This window comes from Symphalangus syndactylus, chromosome 12 (assembly GCF_028878055.3).
Source record: "Symphalangus syndactylus isolate Jambi chromosome 12, NHGRI_mSymSyn1-v2.1_pri, whole genome shotgun sequence".
Classification (NCBI taxonomy): Eukaryota; Metazoa; Chordata; class Mammalia; order Primates; family Hylobatidae; genus Symphalangus; species Symphalangus syndactylus.
Window position 1 is genome coordinate 39,112,218 of NC_072441.2, and position 27,800 is coordinate 39,140,017.

General features: G+C 43.0%; 2 protein-coding genes across 20 annotated transcripts in view; one reads left to right on the forward strand and one right to left on the reverse strand.

The window, feature by feature from the left end:
• Positions 1-1,148: 1,148 nt before the first annotated feature.
• BCL10 (BCL10 immune signaling adaptor) lies at positions 1,149-12,356 on the reverse strand. 2 transcript variants are annotated; one of them, XM_063624256.1, is made up of 3 exons: positions 12,014-12,356; positions 6,000-6,288; positions 1,149-3,356 (listed from the first exon to the last, which is right to left on the reverse strand). In XM_063624256.1, exons 1-3 carry the CDS (start codon positions 12,068-12,070, stop codon positions 3,001-3,003), a joined length of 702 nt encoding a protein of 233 aa, XP_063480326.1. In that variant the 5' UTR covers positions 12,071-12,356; the 3' UTR covers positions 1,149-3,000. The 2 variants fall into 2 exon arrangements, with proteins under 2 accessions (XP_063480326.1, XP_063480327.1); XM_063624257.1 differs by having other exon boundaries at positions 1,149-3,323; positions 12,014-12,149.
• LOC134733710 (uncharacterized) overlaps positions 11,523-27,800 on the forward strand; it is a 193,665-nt gene continuing 177,387 nt past the window's right edge. For 10 of the 18 annotated variants that reach the window (XR_010117335.1, XR_010117339.1, XR_010117333.1 and 7 more), the window contains exons 1-2: positions 12,069-12,515; positions 13,357-13,454. Coding sequence is in view for 8 of the 18 variants with exons in the window: in XM_063624263.1 (XP_063480333.1) it covers positions 12,069-12,515; positions 13,357-13,419 (510 nt within the window). In the remaining 10 variants the exon portion in view is untranslated. Of the gene's footprint in view, positions 12,516-13,356; positions 13,876-19,664; positions 20,106-25,286; positions 25,354-27,800 lie in introns of those variants that run through there. The other 8 variants (XR_010117342.1, XR_010117340.1, XR_010117341.1 and 5 more) reach the window with 4 other exon arrangements.

The window sequence follows — 27,800 nt, forward strand, 5'->3', positions numbered from 1 at the left end:
AGCACATGAGCTTTTGAAGGCAGTGAAATTATTCTGCATAATGGCAGATACATGACATTACACATTTGTCAAAACCCACAGAACTGTATAACACAAAGAGTGAACCCTAATGTGAACAATGGACTTTGGATTAATAATAGTATCAAGACTCACTATGAGGCTGGGCATGGTGGCACACACCTGTAATCCTAGCCCTTTGGGAGGCTGAGGTAGGTGGATCACCTGAGGTCAGGAGTTCAAGACCACCCTGGCCAACATGGTGAAACCCTGTCTCCACTAAAAATACAAAAATTAGCCAGGCGTGGGGGCACACGCCTATAATCCCAGCTACTTTGGAGGCTGAGGCAGGAGAATCAGTTGAACCTGGGAGGTGGAGGTTGCAGTGAGCTGACATTGCACCACTGCACTCCAGCCTGGGTGACAGAGCCAGACTCCATCTCAAAAAAAAAAAAAAAAAAAGATTGGCCCAGCGTGGTGGCTCATGCCTGTAATCCCAGCACTTTGGGAGGCCGAGGCAGACAGATCACTAGGTCAGGAGATCGAGACCATCCTGGCTAACACAGTGAAACCCCGTCTCCACTAAAAATACAAAAAATTAGCCGGGCATGGTGGCAGGCGCCTGTAGTCCCAGCTACTCGGGAGGCTGAGGCAGAAGAGTGGCATGGACCTGGGAGGCAGAGCTTGCAGTGAGCTGAGATCGTGCCACTGCACTCCAGCCTGGGTGACAGAGCGAGACTCCGTCTCAAAACAAACAAACAAAAAAACAAAAAAATCCCAAACAAAACAAACAAAAAGATTGACTCAATTATAACAAATGTGCCACATCAGTGCAAGATAATATGGGAAACTGAGGGAGAAGGGGGTATTTGGAAACACTCTATTTTCTGCTTTTTTATAAACCTACAACTGCTCCAAAAATAAAGTATTAAAAATATATACATATATATAAAAATGAACTAATGTGTTTTTGTATTATGATAATACAGTATCCCTGAAAAGTAACTTTTTCACTGTGGCATTAATGAACTTAGTTAACAAATTGCATCCTGTCAGTCATCCTAAATTACACACTTTTGGCAATGGCTAGTTTTCAGGGATAAAAGGAAAAAAAAATGACTTTGTCGAAGTCAAAAACCCACAAACCTAGCTTTATGCAAACGTTAATTTTATTGTCCATGTAGTTAGAAAACAGTCTGAAAGAAAACTCAGCGTTAAAACGAATCTATATATAGGTGTTATTGTATATCTAAATTATAATCTTTGATTCAATTTTTAAAAAGGTGTCCACAAATTGAATTTTAAAGTCTGCTTCTGCTTTTTAAAGCACCTTCCTTAAATGTAACCTATTTTCTTTCTAACATCACTATTTTTGCTATGCATTGGAGGTGAAACATTTCTCTATAAACCTTAGAAAATGCTTATACTAAAAAAAATCCAATCTTTAAAAATTTTTAAAGCTAATATGCCAATCTTCTTCATGACGGATAAATTCATCAGTCCATCCAGAAATGCAACTCAATCTCACAACCTAAAGTAATGTTTTCTATAGATATTGGCAAGTATTAAAAAAAGTTTTAGATACTTCCTATTGAAAATTTGGAACTCCAAAATAGCACTACTTTACAAAAATTTTATTGTTAATAGCAAAATTTCCATTTCTATGTTTTTGCAATTAATAATAGAAATATATAGGAGACAGATGTCAGGAAATAGATAAAATTGTAATTTAAATAAAAACAGTGAGAACGTAAGATTTATAAACATGTAAAATTAGTCAAATTTTGTTTTACAGCAAAAAGACAAATCTGGCATGGCCCACTTATTCAAATAGCATTAAAAACAGAATTGTCACACACACCAAAAATAATTTGTTCTAGTTATTTCAACTGTATATTGGTCCTCATTAAAAGGGAATGAAAAGTACAGAGAAAATAGTTTTAAAAAATCTCATCAGGCTAGGTGAGGTGGCTCATGTCTGTAATCCCAGCACTTTGGGAGGCCACGCTGGGTAGATTGCTTGAGTCCAGGAGTTCAAGACCAGCCTGGCCAACATGGCAAAACCCCGTCTCTACAAAAAAAAATACAAAAATTAGTGAGGCATGGTGGCACACACTTGTAGTCCCAGCTATATTACTTGAGAGGCTGAGGTGGGAGGATCACGTGACCATGGGAGGCAGAAGTTGCAGTGAGCCCAGAACGTGCCACTGCACTCCAGCCTGGGTGATAGAGCAAGATTCTGTCTCAAAAAAAAAAAAAAAAAAAAAAAAAGGAAAAAATACCTCATCAAATTACATGTAATAACTGAGGTTTAGGCCAAGATATTTTTCTTTAGGAATGAAAATGATTAAGCCAAGAATGTGAAAATCCTAACAAAGTAGTATAATTAGTAAGGTTAATTAGAAATGAATTTTGGCAAACTGAGATCTTAGGTGGCTCACACTCCATCAAGTGTTCCTCCAGTATCAAAAAGAGGCTGTTTAAGTGCCTATAAGACAATGGAGTGGAAAAGAGATTTTTTATTTTTATTTTTCTATATTGGCAGTTTTCCCATCAGTGATTGGTTTTATTACAGAACAGGAACAGCTTAATGCTGAAAATTTGTTGCTGAATGACTGGCAAAGACTATTAGACTCTGAAAATTTCTAGCACAAATGCACTGAGGAAAAAACGTTCTTCCCAGTAAGGGTCTATTCTCAAATAGAGATATATTCCCTATTAAAATCAGTCTTAAAATAGAAAATATTTAAAAAAATACTGAAAGACCTTAAAAAGAAAAGGAAAAAAAGAAATTACTAAAAAGTACATGATCAACATGATTTACAGTTAGCTATCCTAAAAGTATGCTTTTTTAATTCTAAAAATCCTATTTACAAAGTATGCTTACATTGCATTTTAAAAGACATGTATCAAATGTAAACAAATCACTACAGCCGTTTTATAAAGAGTCATATTCTTTAAAACATTTTTTGTCATCATTAAAAATTAAAAGGCAATAAAGTGTCATTGTCGTGAAACAGTACGTGATCTTAAGGGAAGAAACATCTCACTAGAGTTTCCGCAAGTTCCTTCTTCTTCTAACTGTAGGTCTGGTGGCAAAGGAGGAGCCCCTGGGTCCCCAGGTCTGGGAAGTGTAGTTGAAGAGAAGATGGTATTTTCAGTTCTGCCTACTTCTAGAACAGGCAAATTCAGAGAAGAATTAGTAGAAAAAAAGGGTGTCGTGCTGGATTCTCCTTCTGGATGGTACATGACAGTGGATGCCCTCAGTTTTTCAGAGAAATTACTCTCATCTGAATTTGATCTGGAGAGGTTGTTAGTGGCTCCATCTGGAAAAGGTTCACAGCTGCTACATTTTAGTCCTACAATAAAATTATTCAGATGTAAATGAAAAAGTAACTAAAAAAAATGGAGTCACTGTCCATCTTGTGACTTGTTAAAGATTACAAGCTAGTTACCCCACAATCACAATTTAAACAGCAACTTGTAATTTCTGTCATAATCTATTTCACATCTAATTTGCTTTTCTCAACCACCATGAAGTATACTATTATTTGCATTTTCTATATAACAAAATAGTCTCATGGAAGTTAAATGACATGCTGTAATTCTCATTTAAGGTACAGTGTACATATAAACTTAACCACCTAAAATTTTTTATAAAATAAGAAATAGCTTTCACAATAAATACTCTTTAGTATTCTGGTACAAAAAATATTAGCTAATAAAAACAAAATGTAAACAGGGCAGATGCTAAAATTCTATCTGTTGGTCAATGGCAATGGCTAATTCTTGAATAATAGGATATTAGAACTAAAAGGAATTTTAGAGGTCACCTAGGATAGTCTCTTATTATAAAGACGAGAAAAAAGGGCGGGGCATGGTGGCTCACGCCCGTAATCCCAGCACTTTGGGAGGCCGAGGTGGGCAGATCATGATGTAAGGAGTTTGAGATCAGCCTGGCCAACACGGCGAAACCCCGTCTCTACTAAAAATACAAAAATTAGCCAGGCGTGGTGACAGGTGCCTGTAATCCCAGCTACTCAGGAGGCTGAAGTAGGAGAATCGCTTGAACCTGGGAGGCAGATGTTGCAGTGAGCTGAGATCATGCCATTGCACTCCAGCCTGGGTGACAAGAGCAAGACTCCGTCTCAAAAAAAAAAAAAAAAAAAAAAAAGAGAGAAAAAAAAAGGCACAGGACAGTTAAGTCATGTCCGGCATTCCAGGACTACTTTGTGGGAAAGTGAGAACTACAATTCGATACATAATGTCCTGTTTCTCAATCTCATAGTTTACTCAAATGACAGTGGTTGTTCCCATCAGCTATGGTACGAATGTATCCGCCAAAAGTTCACATGTTGGAAACTTGGTTGCCACTGCAGCAGTGTTAGGAGCTGAGGCCTTTGGGAGGCAACAGCATCATGAGGGCTCTGCCCTGGACTAATGCCATTATCACGGGAATGGGTTAGTTATTTTGGGAGTTCTACTCCTTCTTCTTCCCTTTCACACTCTTGCCCTCCCTTGCTCTTCCATCTTCTGCCCTTCCACCATGGACGACCCTTGCCAGATGCTGGCGCCATGGTCTCGGACTTAAGCAGCCTCCAGAACTGTAAGAAATGAATACATTTCTTTTCTTTAAAAGTTACCCAGTCTCAGGTATTGCTACAGCAGAAAACAACTTAGATACCATCAAAGAATTGAATGATACCCAAAGGGTATAGTTAACCATTATCCAGAGGATTGAAAGAATAAACACAATTTACCCTTCTGTTAGGCTTAGCAAATATTCAACCTATAGGCACAGAAACCCTGAGTTGACAATTTTTAGGTAAAACCTGCATAGTCTATAAAGGACACTTACATGTCACTTCTTCCACTAGTTTTTCAACCTCACAATACAGTCAGCATGTCTATTCCATGCTATACAAACTACCTTCTTAGATATGGCTCAAAAGGGAAAACTTGTAATGTGTCCCAGCAAGGGGACACTTATAGACTATGAGTTCCTTAAGGGCAGAGCCCTAAATTATTCTTTTCTGTATCCCTAATGCCTAGAAGAGCTGTAGAACATCATACGCACATTTATGTGCTCTGGAGAGAGACAGTGAGGAACAGAGGCAGGAGGGGGTTGGGGATTTAAATTGTGTAGGCAATTCCACACAATATTCCAATCAGTGAGTGTATATTCTGGAGTGAGAGTGAAATGGGACAGGTGAATCTGCTACTCTCTTAATCTGTTTCCATGCCTTCACATCTTGCCAGACTAGTTTAAAGTCATGAATATTTTATGCAATGTGATTCCTATAAACATATGCCAATTACTTCATCTTGTGATCAACTGGTGATCACAAGAAAAACTAGCAGAGTTGGACTTTTAAAATACTTTGCCTAAATACTGTTCTTTATGTGTGATGTACGGTATTTTCAGAGCTTACTCTTGAATAGATTAATTTTACATTCTACTGACTTTAGAAACAAATCCTTATGTATGCAGGGATTTCATAATAGTTTTCTACAAATGTATTAAATGAATACGAATACAGGATATTGAGAGATATTCCACTTTTTCAATGTAATAGTGCCATATAATGTAAAATCAGTGCAAATTGAATATAATTTTGAAGTTCAAACTTTTTGAAAGCAAAATGATCGTTTCTGTTTTTTTTGTTTTGCTTTTTTGAGACAGGGTCTTGCTCTGTTGCCCAGACTGGAGTGCAGTAGCACAATCATGGTTCACTATAGCCTCAATGTCCCAGGCTCAAGTGATCCTCCCACCTCAGCCTCCTGAGCAGCTGGAAACACAGGTATGCACCATCATGCCTGGCTAATTTTTAAATTTTTTATAGAGACAAAGTCTCGCTATGTTGCCCAGGCTGGTCTCAAACTCCTGACCTCAAGCAATCCTCCTGCCTCGGCCTCCTAAAGTGCAGGCACCTGGCCTGCTCTGCATTTTTTAAAAGCATTATTACATTTAAATCAGCTCTTAGATAATTAAGATATCTTACCTTTCAGATGTTCTAGTTTTATATTTCTAAGTTTCAGCACTTCATCTGTAATCTTCTGTATCAGGAAGTTCTGTGTTTTTTCTCGCCGAATAGATTCAACAAGGGTGTCTAGACCTTTTGGGTTTTCCTGTAAGTAGTCTAACAATTTTCCAGCCCTTTTTCTACTTGATGTTCGACAAGAAATTTCTTCAGTGTCTTCTCTACTGAGTATTTTTTTTGCACGTAGATGATCAAAATGTCTCTCAGCTATGATTTTCTCACACAGGTATACACGTAAATTTTCTAAGGCCTAAAAGACATAAAATATGGTTCAATGTTATTTTGTAACACCTAAGAAAATCACATACGTGACTATCAGTTGGCAGTCTTAACTGGTGTGAGACAATGTTCTAAAGTCAGGAGGCTCAGGCCTTCTAAAATGCATGCTAATTAAGATGAAGGTCCAAGTAGACACAAGTAGGTCCTAGACATTCCTCACTGCTTTGATCTCACCTTCAAACCTAAAAACCAAGACCAGGCTGTTGTGAGGAGGGACCAGCTGAATCTAGAGGGCCTGGGTCCTTGGAAACAGGGAGGTCTGTTGAGGGCTATCTTCGGGAGTAAAGATGAGGGCAAAGACTACTGTACATTTTAGCTATCAGTTAGCAAGGAATGCAGAATTAGTCAGGACCAATAACTTAGTGAGAGGTCTCACAGTCTGTAACTTTCTCATGTTTGTTATTATACTCCATTTCCTTAGAGTAAAACTGTTAAAAACAAAAAACAAAACCCTAAACTGAAAGAGCCCATAATGTATCTGTCTTTGGGGTCAGCTGGAAAGACTACACTCTAACTCAGTGAATCAGTCTTGGTGGAAGGGAGATGGAAAGATGTGTGGGGAATAGTGAGTGTTGGAAAAATGAAAGAAATAAAGAAAAAGGACACCACAAAAAAGCAAACCTAGACTTGAGAAGTGCCTGAGAGCTTAATTAGTAGAAAATCCATGTTGCTTTCAATAAATGGCATTAATAATTTGATACCGGTGACTGTATTTTAGCTCCTCTATTTACTAGATATATGATCTTGGGCAAGTAATTAACTCCTCTGTGCTTGTTTCCTCAGCTGACTGTTACATGAGGAATAAAGATATGCAAAGTGCTTAGAAAAGTGCTTTGTACATAGTAAGTGATGAATATATGTTAGTAATAATGACAAAGGTAATGGAACGTCTTCAAGTACCCTAGTATATGATGGCAGGAAAGTAGGCTAGGTGAAGGGTTCCTGTGGTTCTTGGTCTACGAAGTTCCACATTTACTTGTTTATTCACATTACAAGTATTCTACAAATCTAAATTCCTAATATGCCGAGTGCTGAGCAGTGAGTATACAAAGATGAACAAGATTTGAATCCTACATGCAAAGGGCTCATGGTCTAGCTGGGAATACATATCACAGGCAATAATTATAAAACAATGTGATAGGGCCCAGAAAAAAAAGATTATAGGTCAAATACTGGAAAAGCACAGAGTGAGCAAATAACTATGTCCAGGACCTCGTCCTTATCATATCTGGCATGGACTATTAACAATAGAAACCTAGCTGCATTTACTACTTCCTTCCCCCTCCTCAACATTTCTTATTCAAGAGAAAATGGAAATCTGGAGTATTATATGAATTTTACTAAAATTTTTTTTAAGGATCTCACTCTGTCGCCTAGGCTGGAGTGCAGTGGCTTGATCATAGCTCACTGAAGCCTGGAATCCCTAGACTCAAGTGATCCCAGTCTCAGCCTCTTGAGGAGCTAGGACTACAGGTGTGAGCCACCATGCCCGGCTAATTTTTAATTCTTTTTTTTTTTTTTTGTGGAGAAGGGATCTTTGCTACATTACCTAGGCTGGTCTTGAACTCCTGGCCTTAAGTGATCCTCCCACCTTATCCTCCTGAGTTGTTGGGATTATAGGTGTGGGCCACTGTGCCCAACAAATTCTAATATTGAAATTTTGTTAATTAAAAAAAAAATTTAAAAACAATGTTCTGCCCTGTCTTAAAGGATAAAGTTCCTTTACGTGGCAGAATAGTAGAGAAGTTAAGAGCATGGCTCTAAAGTTGGACCCACCTCAGTTCAAATCTTGAATCTAGTACTCACCCTTGTGAGAGCTGGCCCAAGTTACTTCACCACTCCAAGCTTCAGGTATGTTATTGATAAAATAAGGATTAAAAACTTAACTCACAGGACATCAAAGAGGACTAAATGGGAATACTATATATGAAGGTCACGCATAGTCTCTGTACACAGTAAGTACTCAATAATAACTAATCATGGAAGACAAGGTTCATTGATAATATGGCTCCTACGTACCTCTCCAGCTTAATCTATCACTACCTTTGTCCTGAAAATTTATGCTCTACCTAAAACTATCTGTCTCTCTACATTTCCTTATGTATTTTTTGTCTTCTTTTCTTTTATCAGACCCTAAAGCCCCTATTCGTCTTTTAAGATTTAGGTCAGTGGTCATCTTCTTTGGAAAGGTTTACCTAACTCCCCAGAATGAGTTAGGCACCCCCTCCTCTGTCCTTGTAGCACCTTGTGTATACACTTCACCTTTCTATACACCAGGACTCCACTTCTTTCACCTCATCTCCCATTTCATTCCCAGATATTTCCATCCTGCCCCAGTATTCTTCTCGAAGTCACCAATGACCCCCTTACTGCCAAATCTTTTCAGTCTTCATTTTATTTTTCAGCTGCATAAACACAGTTGACTACTCCCTCCCTGAAACAGGAAAATTGTTACATGAATATCACACTCTCCTGGTTTTCTTCCCATCTCTGTGGCTACAACTTTTCAATCATTTTTTTGTTGTTATTGTTACCCTACTTTCAAGCTAACAATTCACTTTTTAAAACTCTTCTCTTTAAAGGGTTTTAAATCATTTTTCTCTTCTAGCTCACAGCTTTCTAGGTAAAATCATTCAATGCCACACTTACATTTCTAGCTCAGATCTCTCTTCTGATCTTTGACTTTGCAGATGTAATTGCTGATTTGACATTTCCATGTACTAATCTAATTACATCCTCTTCCTCAACTCCCACGTTCAATCCATCACAAGGTCATATCATTTCTATTTCAAAAATTGCCATCTGGAATTCTCCTGCTCCATCCATCTCCACTGCCTTCACCCTGATCCAAATCACCATCCTCATTCATCTCTATAGATTCCAAGAGCCTGCTCACTGGCTTCCCTGTTCTTATTCTTGTTCTCCTCAGTCCGTGAAAAAGGCAGAGGGATCTTTAAACAATACAATTCTTCAACAAGTCCCTACTATACTTGGGGGGAAAAAAACCCAAATACTTTACTAAAAAGCTCTTCATGAAAATGGCTCTCGCCCACCTTCCTAACTGCACTTCAGATTACCCTCTGCCTTCCTCCGATTTCCCCAAGTCACCAGGGTCTTGCCTGTTTTAGGTCCTTGACAAGTTCTATTCTCCCAGAATGCTCTTCCCTCAGTTCTGTCAAATCTTTCAGGAATCAGTTTAAATGTAACCTCTCCTGACCATCCTATCTCAAGTCGATTTCGCCTATTATTGTCTTAGCACTGTTTGATTCCTTCATAGTAATTGCCATAATGAAAACAAATTTATTTGTTTTAAACTGTAACATCTCTGTTTGAAGCAGGCAGCTACGAGGTATGTTTTAGCCAACACTGTATATCCTGCACTTACCAGGGCACCAAGTAGTTGATGTTTCAGATGAATGCAAAACTCACTGCACTTATTCTGTGATTTAAAACAATCCCCCTCAAGAAATTGAGCTCTTTTCAAGTTAGGATTGTGTTTTCATTTTTAATTTTTGAACTGTTAGAACCAACCACAGTATCAGCCTCACAGTAGCACGTAATCCATATTTATTAAACTGTACTAAATCCAACCAACACAATGAGGCAAATAACTAGATAGGAGGAGGGAGGGACACTAAAGTGGGAGGTCCCAAGACAAAGGGAGGTAGCACACCATGCATCAAGAAAGGCAATACGGCAGCAACAGCAAGCAACTTTGGGAAAAGGATAAAGGTTCAATTTTTTGACAAGGTGAGCAATCTGTAGGATATAAAAGTAGAATTCCAGTAGACATTTGGAAATAAGGACCTAGAGCGGAGAGAGAAGTCCAAATATGTGGATAATTTTTTTTTTTTTTTTTTTTTGAGACGGAATCTCGCTCTTTCACCCAGGCTGGAGTGCAGTGGCGCAATCTCGGCTCACTGCAGGCTCCGCCCCCCGGGGTTCACGCCATTCTCCTGCCTCAGCCTCCCGCGTAGCTGGGACTACAGGCGCCCGCCACCTCACCCGGCTAATTTTTTGTATTTTTAGTAGAGACGTGGTTTCACCGTGTTAGCCAGGATGGTCTCGATCTCCTGACCTCGGGATCCGCCCGCCTCGGCCTCCCAAAGTGCTGGGATTACAGGCGTGAGCCACCACGCCCGGCCATATGTGGATAATTTTAAAACTTTCTAAGATCAGAAGACATTTTGAAAATATGAAAAAAATCTCTAAGAAAAAAGCACACACATAGTTTTTTTCATAGACCTTTTGAAACCCATCCATGGTTTCCTCAAGGTTACGTATTTCTGATATAGGCGTAAAATGAAATCCTGAAGATAGATAACATCAATGAATTGACAGAGAAAAACAAAGACCTGGAAGCCACTCTTCACATCTGTACTTGTATACAGACCTTATTTCCTTCCACTTGTAATTTCTCAGTTCCTGTTTTATTAGCTGTAAAATGGGAATGGCAATTATCTTCTTTAGAGGTTGTGAAGGTTAAGTGGCAACACTGTAAACTGTGTGACACAGCATCTGGAACACAGGAGGCCTAGTCTTGGAAGTTCAAGGTTTTACTGGCACTCACCATGAATAAGACAACATTTACTCTACAGTAGTTATTTATGTTCCATTCTTATCTCAACTAGAATGTAAAGCAGGAAACTGATCTTCATTTTTGTGTATCCTTCCAGACCCAAGGCCAGTGCTTTCCATATAGCAAGTGCTCCATAAATCTCTGTTGAATGAGGAAACTAAGCACAACTCCCAGTCATATCCAGTTTCCTTCTGCTGGTGAGTCACACCAATTGTGAGTAAAGTGTAATAAATCTTACAGGGAAGAGGAAGGGATTTGAAGTGGATGAACATTTAAAAAGTTGCTATCCTGTCCAGTTCATCAAAATGACTTTGTAAAAGTACTGCAGTGTTCAAGAAGAACACGTTTCATGTTGAGTTTCTGTTTTTCATTTGACTTCAGATAAAGTATTTTAGTGATACTCATATAGGTCTCATCTGGCAAAACCAGTAAACGCAAAGGAAAAAGAATGTCATATCTCAACCAAGCCATTCGTTACAATATGAAGGTTTATGTGGTTCTGCACCATCCGAGAAGAGCATAATTTAGCTACTGCATATTTTCGACGTTTACCTGTACATTAATTCTCAGCTACGTGTATTCACTCCCCCAACCCCAATTTAAATATGTGGGCGTCTGCTTACTAGGGGAATTCCAGGTTGTGCTTTCAGCTGTTGAGCTTCCTCAAGCCCCCTATGCAAAAGAGCTTCACATTTTTGGTCCACTGCTTGGGATCCTTCACCTGGTTACAGCCTTCGCTCTAGGCTCAGTGAGCAGCCTAGGCAGCCTGACTCAAGGATGAATCTGAGCCGCCGGTCCCTAACGAAGCATCTCCAAGAACCCAGTTGGGGGAAAAGCATGAAGAGATGGGTGAGGAGTGGGCAAGAATCAAAACTCCACTGGGCAACAAAGCCCAAGCTCTGCGTTTAGCGATGTAAAACCTGGATTGACAGATCACTGGAGGATCATTGCCACCAAGGTCCCTCGGATGTAGGGCTCGCCAGTCCTCCTGTGCTAGGACTTTCCGCTCCTCCGACCTGGAGGATCCTCCTCGTCCTCCGACTCCAGGCTTCCGCTTCCCTCTCCCGCTGGGCTGCAGCCCGCCCCCGCCCGCCCTGGGCACAGCTACGTTACTCACGTCCTTCTTCACTTCAGTGAGGTCCTCCTCGGTGAGGGACGGTGCGGTGGGCTCCATGGTGGAGGCGGGAGATGGCGCTTCTTCCGGGTCCGGGAGCTCCGGCTGCGCCGCCCCGCCCTGGCTGGGGGCTTCGGCCTCCGGGTACTGGGGAAGAAGGAGAGGAGGCGGAGCGGGTCGGGATAAAGACGGCCGCCCCTTCGGGAACAGACAGACTCAGGGGTCAAACCGTAGCGCTTCCGGCCCCGCCTCTGGGGTCGACGGCGTCGCAAATCTACGCGACGCGACGCGGAGGTCGGAGCAGCGTTCCTTCCCTCTCGTAGAGGCTCAGTCGCAGGCACCGCCCCCCGGCGAGGCGCGTCCCTTGGCAGAGCCCGCCCTGTCTCTGCGGCAGCCTATCGACGCCAGCCCGCGGGCCGATCCTGTTCCCGCCCCCGACCGGAGCTTTTCGGGTAGCTCCGCCCACGGCGGGCGTTTCCTCAAGCCACGCCTGCGCAGGTCGTCGGTAAGTGGCCCGGGTTAGCGTCCTCCTAAGGCATCGTTTCCGTGGGTGGGGTCCGTCAGTGCCCAGGCAGCTGGCACTCTCAGCCTTTGCTGCCTGCTCACTTCGGGGGAGTCCGGTCTGGGCTTGTTAGTACGTTGGGTTCCTCCCCTTTTCCCAGACCCTGCCCTACAATTTCCTGTTGCTGTGTTTGCCGGTTACTGTTTTGGTCACACACGAACGCACTCATACACACATACACATGCATACACACAGCCTAACTACAATACTAAAGAAATTTTTGAAAGAAAAAAAGAAACCACCTACAATCCCACCACTTTAACACCTAATTTAACGTTTGCATACTTTTTGGTCACTGTTCATTATAAACATAGTTTTTCCTCAGTTAATCTGTGTAATGGAGATAGATATGCTTACCTTTAGGGCTGCTGGGATCATATGTAAAGTTCTTAAAGGTTGTTGGCACACAGTATGCACTCAACTGATTATTTATTTATTTATTTATTTATTGAGACAGGATCTCACTCTGTCGCCCAGGCTGGAGTGCAGTGGTGCGATCTTGGCTCACTGCAGCCTCCACCTCCAGGGCTCAAGCGATCTTTCCACCTCAGCCACCAAGTAGCTGGGAGTCCAGCTAATTTTTTTGTATTTTTTATAGAGATTGAGTTTCACCATGTTGCCCAGGCTGGTCTCAAACTCCTGGGCTCAAGCCATCCACCCGCCTCGGCTTCCTAAAGTGCAGGGACTACAGGCATGAGCCACCCAGCTCATCCTACTCAAACATTTATTGAGTCCTTACTAATATGTTCTAGGCAACTTATACTATGACTCCTCCATTTTATAGGGGGAGACTGATGAAGAGACGACTATCCCCAGACCATATTGTAACTACTATGGTGCTGTGTAAGAAGCAACCTGAGAAGTGTGGATGAAAAGCTACAGGTAGAGCCCTGGGCCCAAAACGGTCACTTGGACAACATGCTAAATAAACTATAAACTAGATGGTATTTGAAGCTACGAGAGTAGATAAAAATGACAGGAGGACCAAGGAGAAACTTGGGAACGCCAATGTTTAAGAAACGGGAAAGCAAAAAAAAAACACACACAAAAAAACAATGTAACCAGAGCCACAAAAACCAGAATCATAGCACAGGGATTCTGATGTTTACATTATGTCCTGTTTCTATGTTGACACTTTTTTTCTGATTGCTTAATTTTTCATCATCTTCCATGCGATTTACTTAACCATTCATCCTTTCATTTAACACATGTTTTTTGAATGTCCACTATGTGCCAGACACTGTTCTAGGTGCTAGGAAAACAGCTGTGAACAAAACCAATAAAAATCCCTTTCCTCGTGGAATTTATATTCCAGCGTGTGTGTGTTTGGGGCAGACGAGGTAGGCACTTGAAAAATTTCATCTAAGTTTATTTATTTATTTATTTGGAGACAGAATCTCACTCTGTCACACAGGCTGGAGTGCAGTGGCATGACCTCTGCTCACTGCAACCTCCTCCTCCCAGGTTCAAGTGATTCTCCTGCCTCAGCCTCCCCAGTAGCTGGGATTACAGGCACATGCCACCACACCCAGCTTTGTCTAAGTTATTTTTAAAAATTAATTAATTTTTTTTTGAGACGGAGTCTCACTCTGTTGCCCAGGCTGGAGTGCAATGGCACCATCTCAGCTTAGTGCAACCTCTGCCTCCCAGGTTCGAGCGATTCTGCCGCTTCAGCCTCCTGAGTAGCTAGGACTACAGACGCACGCCACCACGCCCAGCTAATTTTTGTACTTTTAGTAGAGACAAGGTTTCACCACGTTGGCCAAGTTGGTTTCGAACTCCTGACCTCAGGTGATCTGCCCACCTCAGCCCCCCAAACTGCTGGGATTACAGGCATGATCCCCCACGCCTGGCTATATCTAAGTTATTTAATTTATTAGAAGATGATAAATGCTAAGAGGAAAAAAATAAAACAGGGAAGTAGGATGAGGCTGTATGGATTGGTAAAATTTAAACTAGGATGGTCATGACCTCACTGCTCACTTTGGAGGAGTCTGTTCTTGGCTTATCAGTACCAAGATAAGGGATTTGATTTATGCTTAAAGGAAGTGAGGGAGTGAACCATGTGGATATAAGGAGAAAGCATTATGAGTACAGCCAGCAACCAACAAAAATGCTCAGTGTAACTGGAAGGAGATGAACTCCTTGTGTGTTGAGTCATATGGGTGTGCTGAGTCAGATGGGAAGCCACTGGAAGGTTCTGAGCAGAGTGACATGATCTGATTTGTGATTTGAAAAAAAGCACTTTCACTTTTGTGCTGAGGGGAAAGAAGGTGGAAGAGGGAATACCATTTAGGGAGCTATTGCTATGTCCAGGCCCCAGGAGGTTGTGGTTCAGACCAGGGTGGAGCAGTGAGGGTGGTGGGAGCATTTTGAAATGAAGCAAGGAAGCAGTTTGATTTCATTTTGAAAGGATCACTCTGGCTGCTAAGTGAAGAGTAGATGGCAGGGGCAAGGGCAGAAGCAGAGACTAGACGGACGCTACCACAATGTCAGGTTCACGACTGAGCCAAATGTCATGCTTGGGGTCAGGTTCCAGCCCATGCTGAGGTCCAAGGGGAGTGGGTGGATGAGCAGAAAGAACACTCGGGACTGTATGCAGGTGAAAGATGATTTTACTCAGCAGCAGCTCTCACCAGCAGCTTTCTTACACTAGCTCTCTACACTGTCTGCCCTGTCTCAGGTGCTTAGTCTGGCGGCTCCCCTACAAAGCTGCGTGGCCGACTCTCCCTTGTCTTCAGGGTCAGCAGCTTAACTCTTCCTCTCTCTGGGCATGAGCAAGCCGAGCTGTGTCCTGGCTCTCCACTGTCAGTCTCCAAGACGGACAACTCTGGCTCTCTCTCTCTGTGGGTGCCAGCACGCCTGCACAGTGTCAACAGGGCAATTATAACTTTTACAGACAATAGTGGCTTAGAGCCAAGGGATGGCCTTCCCATGTTATGGCTACATAGCTGTGATAACAAGTGGAGTTATATGCCTGCGCTCTAAACTCGCTGAGTCCCTGTGGATGTTTACCTCGTCCTATCCTTGACCAAAGCACAGCCATGTTCCTTACAGCCATCCAGGCACAGCTTAGGATGGCGTGACCATGGTGGGGGCAGTGGTGAGCACTCACCACTGACACCTTAAATCCTTCCCAAGTGTTCGTTGTTACTAAAAAATGGTCGTAGAATTTACGTATTTTCATCCTTTTTCCTTTCAAATTATCATTGCCTGTGCATAAATTCCCAGAACCAGGAGTACAAAGCCCAAGGAAATGAATATTTTATGGCTTTTCGTATATATGGGTGCTCTCCAAAAGGGCTGTATTGATCTAGCTGTGTGTGGGAATGAACTGTTTTTACCACAGTCAAATCAGTTCTGCTGATGAAGGGGGGGAGTCACCCATCAAAGCAAGTGAATTGAATGCTGCCAATTTAATGCACTCATTTTGATTTGGCCATTTTGAGGTTGCTACTGCACTGTTCTTTTTTAAAGGAAACATTTTAAACCCACCAAACTATAAAGAATATTACAAACACCCTACGCTCACTACCAAGATCGAACAGATACTGATATATTGTCACATTTGCTTGTTATGGCTTTTGATTACCAAATGTCAGTGGCAGACATCTTTGATTCTTGAACATTCTTCCATGCGTTATACATCTGAGTCTTTCTCTTTCCTTGACCATCATTTCATTTCTGACACGTCCAACCCTTTTTCCATCCTCAGTATTCATTCCCTTATTTAGTCAACTAAAAAGTTAAGTGTTTGCTCTGTGTTAGAATTGGGAGTTACAGAATAAGGATCAGGGATTGGGTGAGACTGAATGAGGATTCCGGGAGTTTTTTGTAGCTGAAAGAGTAATATTTTGCTTTTCAGCCTATGTGTCAATGTTCCCAAGATGAATTGCCTAGCTTAAAAATCCACATCTGAATACCATGTGCTTAATCACAGAGCTCGTTTGTGGCAGGCTTTGCAACTCCCAGTCCTTCTTGCTTTCTAATGCATCATAATTCTTTCATTAGTAAACTAATTTTCCTCTTTCTGCTAAATCACAGGGTCTGGCTAACAGTGAAGTTTGGGCATAGTTTCAAGAAAACAGCCCCACCCATCCACTACCTTGCAGTAATCCTACTTCTTCCTCATCCCTTAACACAGCCTCCATACCCCCTCAACTTCCAGGTGCTCCATCTGCCTCCTACTGTGAAATAGAAGGCACCTGAGAAATGTGCCATGCGGGATACGGTTTAGGTGCTACAAGCATAAGGCTGTGTAACATCATGGTACAGATGAAATATCATTAAGAATGAGGATGTCTGATATCTGACAGACAGTGTATTAGTTTCCTAGGGCCATCATACCAAATTACCAAAAACAAGGTGGCTTAACAGCTATTTATTCTCTCACAGTTCTGGAGGCTAGAAGTCCAAAATTGGCAGTGCCATGCTCTCTCTGAAGCCATGAGGGAGGATTCTTTCATTGCCTCTTCCTCGGTTCTGGTGGCTTCTGGCAATCCTTGGCATTCCTCAGCTTGTGGCGGCATCACTCCCACCCCAGCCTCCATCTTCACATGACCTTCCTCTCTGTGTCTCCTCCTGTGTTTATGTGTCCACATTTCCTTCTTTTTAAGGACACCAGTCACTGGATTTAGGGCCCACCCTAATTCAGTATGACCTTATCTTAACTTGATTACATCTGTAAAGACACATTTTTTTTTTTCTTTTGACATAGGGTCTTTCTCTGTCACCCAGGCTGGAGTACGATGGCACAGTCATGGCTCATGGCAGCCTCAAATTCCTGGGCTCAAGCAGTTCTCCTCCTTAGCCTCCCAAGTAGCTGAGAATACAGACATGTGCCACCACGCTCAGCTATTTTTTTTTTTAAATTTTTACTTTTGTAGAGACAGTGTCTTGTTATGTTGACCAGGCTGGTTTCCAACTCCTGGGCTCAAATAATCCTCCTGCCTCAGCCTCCCAAATTGCTGGGATTACAGGCATAAGCCACCATGCCAGCCAAAGACACTATTTTGAAATAAGTTCACATTCCAAGTTCCAGTAGATGTGAATTTTGGGGAGATGCTATTCAAGTCAGTACAGCTGAATTCTAGATTTGCCAATTATTAGCTGTAGGATCTTGGGTCAATTAGTAAGTATGCAATAAAGATGGTGATAATAAGAATTCAGAGGTAGGGAAGAGAAAACCATTCCGATCGATAAAACAACATGAAAGAGGAGTTCACCCAGTATTTAAGCTGGGTGGGAGGAGTTTAACAGGGGGAGTTTAACTGCTTCTCGATTATTTATTCCATACTTCCCGTCAGATGTCAGATGTGTATTGAGCAACAAATACTATTCCAGGTGGTTGTGGAATTATAAATTGTGGATTATACATTTTCTGTAAATGGTTGGAAGTAAAAAGTGGCCAATTCTGAGACAGACAGTCTTAGGTTTTAATGACAAGATACTATGTGGTGAAATTCATATGTTTCAGTACAGGGACTTTGTGAAGACTCCTGGGGGTCCTGTCTCTAGGAATGGCTCTCGGCTTAGGAAGGAAAGTGTAGGGTGGTGGGCGTGGACCTGAGAAAATGCTCTGACAATATTTGCTAGTGCACCCCAATACTAGGACATTGCTGGGGCTGATGAGGGAACCAGAGATAAGGGGTCATTCCCTTTGCCTTCCCCCTAGAGGACTGGTTTGAAGAGTGCAGGCAGGCACCTGCTATGAGTCCTGAATGTTTGGAGGTTGCATACCTATATACCAGCAGGGGGATATTGTAGGAGGGGCTAGATCTCCCAGTCTTACAACTCCCTGGGAAGAAATAATTGCTAGCAGTTTATTTCACCTTCACTCTGAGCCAAGCACTTTACATCTGTGGTGGGAATTTAATGCCTATAACAGTCCTTACAGGTAGGCTTTATTATCCTCACTTTAGAGATGAGAAATCCAAGGCTTAGAAACATGATTTGCCCAAGGTCATTCTCCCACCAAGTAGCAGAACCGGGATTCCAGTTCAGCCTTGATAATAAGGCCAGTGTTCTTAATTACTAGCTGTAGACTGAGCTAAGCGCTTCAGGACATAATGATTCAGAGCAGCTAGGATGCTTGAGCATTCTCTGAATCATTATATCCTGAGCCTCACAAATGGGTGTATCTGCTCCAGCTTAGGATCCATGAAGGGCACTGTGCAACAATGAGAGTAGCTGAAGACCGGCAATGTTAACTAATGCAAGCCTCAGAAAGAGGAAGATGATATTTGCAAACTCCAGGTGGGGTTTGATGGCAAGCATAATTCCAGAAAATAACTTTTTTTTTTTTGAGACAGGGTCTTGCTTTGTTGCCCAGGCTGGAGTGCAGTGTTGCAGTCTTGGTGATGGCATGGGTGGCCCTTCTGGAGTGGCTGCTATCATGACACCAGCTGCAGTGGGGGAGGCATGGCCAGGGCTGTGAGCTCTACAGGGCTGGGAGGAGCCGGGAACTGTGGAAGCCCTGCCCACTTCCGAGTGGGCAGGGTGGGAGCCTTGTGCTCCCCGGGTGCAGCTACAGCTGCCCAGGCACAGCTCCAGACCTGGACATCCCTGTGCTCTTGGGGGCCAGAATCAGGCAGGAGCCCTGCCCTCTCAGGCACAGCTGCAGCCATCCAGCCATGGCTGTGGACCCGGGCATCTCTTGGCAGCCAGGGAAGCCCCCCTGGCCCTGCAGGCTCACAAGTACCTGCTGCTGTTGCCTGGTCTCTCCCCACTCCCGGTGCCCACTCTGATTTTTGGAGCAAAGTTGAGGCCAAGCTCAGGCCCTGTTGCAACCCAGCTGGGTGTATGCATGCTCAGAGCAGCACTGACATGCCAGCCCCCTGCCACCTTGGCTCCCCTCCAGGCTTCGGGCACTGACGAGCACAGGAGGCAGGCTGAGGGAGCACGGAGGGTGGCTCGGCATGGGCCTGCAGGAGCCCCTCAACACAAATAGCTTGGGCAGTGGCAGGAGGCAGAGAAGCTCCTGAGCAGAAAGGGGCAGGTCCCTGGTGAAGCCTCACCTTCAAGCCAGGGATGGTCTAAAGCCTGGTGGTGGGTGTGATGAGCCAGAATGGGAACTAATGGTGCTATTTTCAGGCCCACCCATTGCCACCTGTGAACCAATCAGCATGCACTTCCTCCCCTCTGAAGCCCATAAAAACCCCTGGACTCAGCCAGACTCCGATGACCAGATGACCTGCCTTTGGAGAGGAGCTACCTGCTCCAGGATCTCCTCTCTGCTGAGAGCTGGGCATAAGTTGGGACTACCAGCTGCAGAGAGGAGCTGCCCACTCTAGGGTCTCCTCTGCTGAGAGCTGAACACTGTTGGCACAACCTGCCTGTGGAGAAGAGCTACCCACTGTGGTTTCCTCTAAGCTGTTCTGTCACTCAGTAAAGCTCCTCTTTGACTTGCTCACCCTCCACTTGTCTGTGTACCTCATTCTTCCTAGGCACAGGACAAGAACTGGGGATGTGCTGAATGCCTGGGCTAAAAGAGCTATAACACAAATGGGTCTGAAATACACCCCTTGCTCACCATGTTGTGGGCAACAAGAAGGAGAGAATTGCTGCAGCCCTTCTGGGAGCCCAGACCTAGGAGCTCCCCAAGCCAGGGCTGTGACACCCTCTCTGGGGCTCTGTGGTTCCTGGCATCTCCAAGCTTCCAAGTTCCACAGTGTTCCTCAGTGCCAGCCATGGAAGCTGCTTGCGGTCCACCCGGTCCAGCCACAGCCTCACAGGGAGCTGGCACCTGTGCTGGTGCTTGGAGCTGCCTGCCCCACCACAGCCAGTGTGCCTGGCTGTGCTCAGTGGCCGGGCACCATGCTTGCTTACTCACACACCCCTTGCTGCTCTGTGCCTGGCTGTCCCTTGGCAGGCATGGGATTCAGGCCAGTAATGCAAGCAAGCACAGCCTGCCAGGCTAATTGGGTGGAACAAGCCCAGCAGGCCCAAGTAAAAACTCAGGCAAAAGCGCCACTGGCCACACAGGTTTCCGGCTGGTGAAGTGACACCCCCAGGATCCCATGACATCAGCTCACTGCAGCCTCAACCTCCTGGGCTCAAGTGATCCTCCTTTCTCAGCCTCCCAAGGTGCTGGGACTACAGGCATGCACCACCATGCCCAGCTAATTTTTGTATTTTTTGTAGAGATGGGGTTTCACCATATTGCCCAGGCTAGTCTTGAACTCCTGGGCTCAAGTGATCCACCTGCCTTGGTCCCCCAAAGTGCTGGGATTACAGGCATGAGCCACTGTGCCCAGCCTCAGAAAAGAATATTAAAGGAGTAGCTCCCGAAAGCCTAGAGTGGGAACATCTGGGCTTTCAGGAGCTACTCCTTCAATATTCTTTGAGGGCGACATCCCTCAAAATCAGTCATTTCCCTTCCCATTCCCATGACTGGAGTCAGTGGTTCTCAGTCTAGGCTATTTAATAGACTCACTTGGGAATGGTCATCCAAGTCCCACCTAGATCAATTTAAAAAATTCTTTGGAAAAATCTGAAGCGAAGGGAGGAGGATGTGTGCCTGCTAGCTATAAGTACTGAGCTGTTACTTCCACGATCGTCTCTATTGCTTTCCAAAGCCCAGCCCTCTCACTAGGGAGAAGCCATGGTTTTAGTGTATGTGCTAGAGAATTTCCTCCGTTTAAAGGAGGTATTTGCTGCTAAGGGGACACTGTATGTAGAAAGACCAAGAATGGAATATGAATAAGAAAAGGTGCCTTCACTCTCAAATATCACAGAAGCAAACAGAGCTATGTCTTGGAAATATGAAGGAAAGGCCTGTATTCCAGACTAGCCCCAAGGGTGTGGGGTCAGAGAAAATTTCTTCAAGCAGTTCTGGAGGCTGAAAGTCCAAGATCAAAGCACCAGCATTTGGTGTCTGGTGAGGGCTGTGCTCTGCTTCCAAGGTGATGCCTTATTGCTGCATTCTTCAGAGAGGAGAAATGCTAAGTTTTCATATGGTGGAAGGTAGAAAAAGAGCAAGAGGAATGAATTCGTTACATGAAGCCATTTTGTAAAAGCACCAATTCTATTCCTAAGGGAGGGGCCCTCATGGCCTAATCACCTTTTAAAAGCCCCACCTCTTAATACTGTCACATTGGCAACACCTGAATTTTGAAGCTACCCATTCAAACAATAACACTTGTTTTATATATATTTAAATTGTTCTTCAATAAAATATTTTACCTAACAAAAATTCTGTGGAAGCCAAAGCAGTGGTAGTTATTATCTTTGTGGTAACAGTTTTATTGAGATATAATATACATACCATACAATTTAAGTATATGTTTATACATATACAATTTAAAGTATACAATTCAGTGGTTTTAAGTGTATTCACAGAGTTCTACAACCATCACCACTATCAATTTCAGAATATTTCATCACTCCAAAAAGATAGTTGTATCTGTAGCCACCACCCCTAATCCTCTCATTTTTCTTAGTCCTGGACAACCATTAGTCTACTTTCTATTGCTATAGATTTGCCATACTGAACATTTAATATAAATGGAATGATACAATATATGGCCTTTTGTGTCTGGCTTCTTTCACTTAACAATGTTTTCAAGGTTCATCCATGCTGTAGCACAAATCAGTACTTCATTTCTTTTTATGGCTGAATAATATTCCATTGTATAAATATGTCACATTTTGTTTATGCAATCATCAGTTGAGAGTGATTTGGATTATTTCCACATATTTTTGGCTATTATGAATAATGCTATTCATATGGCTATATGGCTGTTATGAATAATATTATAAAAATTCATGTGCAAATTGGGACATCTAGTCCCTCCCCCAGTATTCGCCAGCTGGTATATAGGGATGTGGCTTCAGACATTTGAACTTGGGTCTTCATTTCTCTTGAGTATATACCTAGGAGTGAAATGGCTGGGTCGCGTGGTAACGATATTTAATTTCTTGAGGAGCAGTGGTACTTTTAAAACTTCCCAGTTGGTTCTAATGCAGATCCAGGGCTGAAAAGCAGTGATCCCGACGAATGGTGAAACTCAGAAAGGCACACTCTGACAGCTTCAGGGAGATATTTGCAGGGTCTTTCTTAAGCCTTGGGGGTCCATGTGGAACAATGAGATTGGTTTGCAACTGGCTTTCCTGCCATACCCAAGACACAGTGATTGCCATCAGTATGCAGGGAAATGTATCTTAATGCTCTGCTCCCAACTCTATTCGATTCAACATTTATAATAATGACTTGTGGGATGAATATCTGGAACAGGGGTTTTCAAATGTTTTTCTAACTGTGCAACCCTTCCTTCCAATAAAATTCTCTGTGGAAACTAAGCTCAAGGCCCTGTCTACTGGGTCTGTAGAAGTTTTCTGTCTTGCCTACCCACCCTGCCCCACTACTTCTGAGTCCTTCCTCAAAGCACCAAGGGCTTTATAGAGCATTGTTTGAAAGCTACTTATCCAGAAAGTATTTTTATTAATTTGTGGATAACCCCAAACTGAAAATATAAAATGATTTTTAAAAAATTAATTTTATTTTAAGTTCCAGGATACATGTGCCAGATGTGTAGATTTGTCACATAGGTAAACATGTGCCATGGTGGTTTGCTGTACCTATTGACCTATCACTTAGGTTATAAAAAAATTTTAATGTCAGAATCAATATAAGGTAGACAAAACAAAACAAAACCTAAACTTCTCTAGAATGAGCTGCACTGGGAAGTAATGTTTTTTTTCCTGCAAGGTATTCAAGCAAGCACAACCCAAACTATATATATATGTGTGTGTGTGTGTGTGTAATTTTTTTTTTTTTTTGGTGAGGGAGTTATAGAAGTTAATTAAAAAATGAGAAGGTGGCTGGGCATGGTGGCTCATGCCTGTAATCCCAGTGCTTTGGGAGGCCAAGGCAGGAGAATCACTTGAGGCCAGGAGTTTGAGACCAGCCCAGGCAACATAATGAGACCCTGTCTGCACCTGTAGTCCTAGCTACTTAGGAGGCTGAAGCGGGAAGGTTCCTTGAGCCCAGGAGTTAAAGGCTACCGTGATTATGATTGTGCCACTGCACTCCTGCCTGGGTGACAGGGCAAGACTCTGTCTCTTAACCCCTCAAAAACCAGAAGGTGATATGATTGGTTTAGTGATTTTTATTTTTCTTTCAGACAAGGTCTCACTCCGTCACCCAGGCTGGAGTGCAGTGGTGTGAATAAGGCTTACTGCAGCCTTGACCTCCTGGGCTCCAGTGATTCTCCTGCCTTAGCCTCCCATGTAGCTGGGACCACAGGTACACACCACCATGCCCAGATAATTTTTTGATTTTTTGCAGAGATGGGGGTCTCACTTTGTTGCCTCGGCTGGCCTTGAACTCCTGGGCTCAAGCGATCCTTCTGCCTTGGCCTTCCAAAGTGCTGGGATTATAGGCATGAGCCATGGTGCTTGGTTTGGCCTAGTGATTTTGAGTGTGCCCAGCTCTAAGCCTCTGTATTCACACTGCCAGAGCCACTTGTATCTTGGGCATCTCTGCTAGACAGGGGAAGAGCTTGGCCTGAAGGGTCAGAGGTTGTTATTTTTCTCCTTTATTCTTCCTCTAATTTCCTAATGTGGTTTTACTGGGGTTTTGCCTTGGAAAGGGCTGCCTATGACAACAGGGCATATGCAATCTATTATTTTTATTGTTTAATATTTCATCTATTATTATTTAACTAGGGTGTAACTCCAGTGAGGCCAGTATTTTATCTACTTTTTCAGTGCTGCTCCTAGAACAGAGCCTGACATATGGTAGGTATTCAGTAAATACATGTTGAATGAGTGACTGAATCAGAGGTCATTCTTTTTTTTTTTTTTTTTTTTGAGATGGAGTTTTGCTCTTGTCGCCCAGGCTGGAGTGCAATGGTGCAATCTTGGTTCACTGCAACCTCTGCCTCCCGGGTTCAAGCGATTCTCCTGCTTCAGCCTCCCAAGCAGCTGGGATTACAGGCACCCACCACCATGCCTGACTAATTTTTTTGTATTTTTGGTAGAGACAGGGTTTCGCCATGTCAGCCAGACTGGTCTCTAACTCCTGACCTCAGGTGATCCGCCCCCCTCGGCCTCCCAAAGTCCTGGGATTACAGGCATGAACCACCGCGCCCGGCCTCAATTGGAGGTCATTCTTAACCCCTTTTATGTCAGCATACTTTTTCTATTACTTTCGTGCTTCCTCTCAACAACCATTCTTACTTCTGGGATACACCAGGAAACAGCCAAAGGAAAATTCAGTGTTCTGTAGTTCCTCCTTGCCTTAGTTCTAATCCACCTGCACCAACCCATTCCTTGCCCCATCGTCCATCCTGACCTCCGTCTTTGTGGTTTCTGACTCATGCCTCATTCACTGGTTTTCAGCCTTACTTTACTTGGGCTTGAGTCACTCCTTGTAGTCCTGTTACTCACTGTTCGGGTTCAGGCAAGTCACCTAAATGCTCCATGCCCCAGGTTCCTCATCCACCTAGGAAAAAGCTTAAATAGGCGAAGAAGGGTAAAGGTGGAATATTGGGAAACACTGACATTTAAAGAAAAAGAAATAGCAACATCTTATTTCATTGATTCATGTAAAGGCTGGAGAGTGCTTAGTTTCTGCAAATACCATGCATGCAGGAGATGTGAGCAATGATCACAATTTCACTATTCTTGAGACTTAGTATCATTATTAATTCATCCTTCAGATCTGAAACTTGTCAGCACCATCTTCTTGATGATAACCTTGATTTATTTCAGCTACACTGCAGTTTCTTCCTTCAACCATGCTTCCTTGAGGAAACCCAGCCCCAGACTGCCTCCCTGGGTGAGTTTCCTCTGGGCAATGCCTGTACACTGCTGACCTACCTTCAGAGCAGAAACATAACTCGATATTGCTAAGTGAGTTGATTCTGTGTTTCTGATTGAGCAATCGTGTACCTAGTTTGCTTTCACCCATATCAAGATGCTAAATTTAGGGATTAATTTGCATCTCAACTTCCAGGCAGTGAGCTTGCTTCCTGTGCTTTAAACTGCTTGGTGACAGCTCTAAAGCCCCCAAACCAACCACTCGTGATTTTCTGGATTGCTGTTAAAATTAGTTTACCTCTGTCAATGACCTGCAGTTCCTTAGAATTTTTGCTGTTTATTTCAACTACGGGTAATTCCTAAAGCAATGAAAAGCATGTCAACCCTCTTTAATAGGAGTAGCATTTTGCTCTAGTTTCATAAGAAAAATGGATTCCACTGTGCTTTTTCTAGGTATGCTTCTCTCAGAAGATGAGCATGTGTCTCTCAGTGTGTATATTGTCAGGGGCTCTTTGGAAAGCATAGTGCCAATTTAGGATGTCTACTTCAGGAAAAAGCTAGTGCCAGGACGTGATTTGTGTTTTAGGGGACAATCAATCCACCAGGCAGCACTATGGGGAGTGAAGTGGATGATAGTAAGACTGGGGCTCCAGAAAGGACTGCAGCTTGAAAGCTGAGGCGGTCATCCAGGCAAAACTCAGGACCCAAACTCAGTGCAATGGCAGGAGTGAAAGAGCTTGGAGAGGTGGATTTGAGGGAATCCATAGAACTTGCCAGAGTCAGCCGGGAAGCAACACCCCAACTGTTTTCTATAAGACATCTAGTCACATTGGCATTTTGTGATGCTTAGGAAGCCACAGACTGTTTGGGGATATTTTTGGAGAAAATCTCATATCACCCCACAGCTTTCTGTCATCTCCAGTCTCTGAATCATGCTCTCCTGCTTCCAAAGCCAAGACATTCCTTTCTACACCAAAAGGGCAGTTTGGTCTCCACCTTCTAACATACGCTATCATTTCCTTAGAGTTATGGTTTATGATGTCGTCTTATGCTACAATGTAAGCTCCTGAAGGGCAGTCTTTGTTTTATTTTCTAATATACTGAAGATGTTTACAACAGTGCTTGGCTTATAGTAGGTACTAATAAATATTTACTGCAATGGAGTGAACAAAAAAAAAGATTGTTCAATATGTTGCATGCTGCAGAAAATTCAAGTAGGAAAAGAACTGAGAGAAGACCCCTGGTATTAGCATAGGGAATCGCTGGTGACTTTAGAGAGAGTAATTTCAGTAGAGTGTGTTGTGGAAGGAAGCCAAAATGAAATGTTATTATTATTGCTATTTTAAATTCACTTTTTAGAAAAGATGATGAGGCATATGGTTTTGGGAGGTAAGGAAATAAGGCCACAAGGTTAGACTCATCTTCTGTATAATATTTTGTTCATTTATTATGTTGGCTGATGGAAGTTGAAATATATTGGCCTTTATTTGGTGAGATGTTGGCTCCAGTGAAAATGTGCCCGGCAATAATCATCTAGATTCTCAAAAGGGTATTCCATTTTACATAAGAGAAATGGAGACAAAGTACAAATGAGCAGGAAGGAAATTTCCAGTTTCATTGGATAAATAAATCACAGAATATTTTGTTAATATATGTAGCACTTTGGGAGGTCGAGGCAGGTGGATGGATCACTTGAGGCCAGGAGTTTGAGACCAGCCTGGCCAACATGGTGAAACTCTGTCTCAACAAAAAAATACAAAAAATTAGCCAGGTGTGGTGGTGTGTACCTGTAGTCCCAGCTACTTGGGAGGCTGAGGCACGAGACTCACTTGAACCCAGGATGCAAAGATTGCAGTGAGTAGAGATTGCACCACTGCACTCCAGCCTAGGCAACAGAGCAAGACTCTGTCTCAAAAAACAAAACAAAACAAAAAAGAGAATTAATTCACTTGTGACCAGGGTGTCCTGACCTTACCATCTATACCTACAAAAATTTAAATTTCCTTTTAAATATAAAATTGTGGTAGCTGGTACTTCCTCCTCTTGGTCTGGTGATTGGAAACTGTCCTCTGGCCTATCCGAGGGTCCCCAGGGCCATCTTAAGTGAAAGCAAGATGAGTCCTTTGTGTTCTGCTGCCCCAGACTCCTTGATGCCCAGGCACATTGCTGTTGGTGACACTTGAGAGGTCACACCACTGCTAAGCACAGCTATCTCCTTGGGCGCTGCTACTGCTCCCACCACTTTGGCCTGAGGGAAGCGGACATTGTTCTCTTCTTTGCTATTCAGGCCCCAGAATGGGCAGACCCTTCCCCTAGGTTGCCATAACACAGAATACACCCTGCTGTAACTTTTAGCAAGTATTTACTCCATGTAAAAATAATAGAAAGTTCAATAGTGAGAAGAAGTTAACTAACAGAAGATGTGGCTATCCTTAGTGCTTATGGGCTTAGAACGATCATATCTTA

Coding starts and splice junctions, on each gene's coding strand:
- BCL10 (XM_063624256.1), bottom strand. CDS start 12,070: ATGGAGCCCACCGCACCGTCCCTCACCGAGGAGGACCTCACTGAAGTG. Junction 6,289..12,013: donor TCACTGAAGTGAAGAAGGAC/GTGAGTAACGTA, acceptor TATGTCTTTTAG/GCCTTAGAAAATTTACGTGT. Junction 3,357..5,999: donor AAAACTAGAACATCTGAAAG/GTAAGATATCTT, acceptor ATTTTATTGTAG/GACTAAAATGTAGCAGCTGT.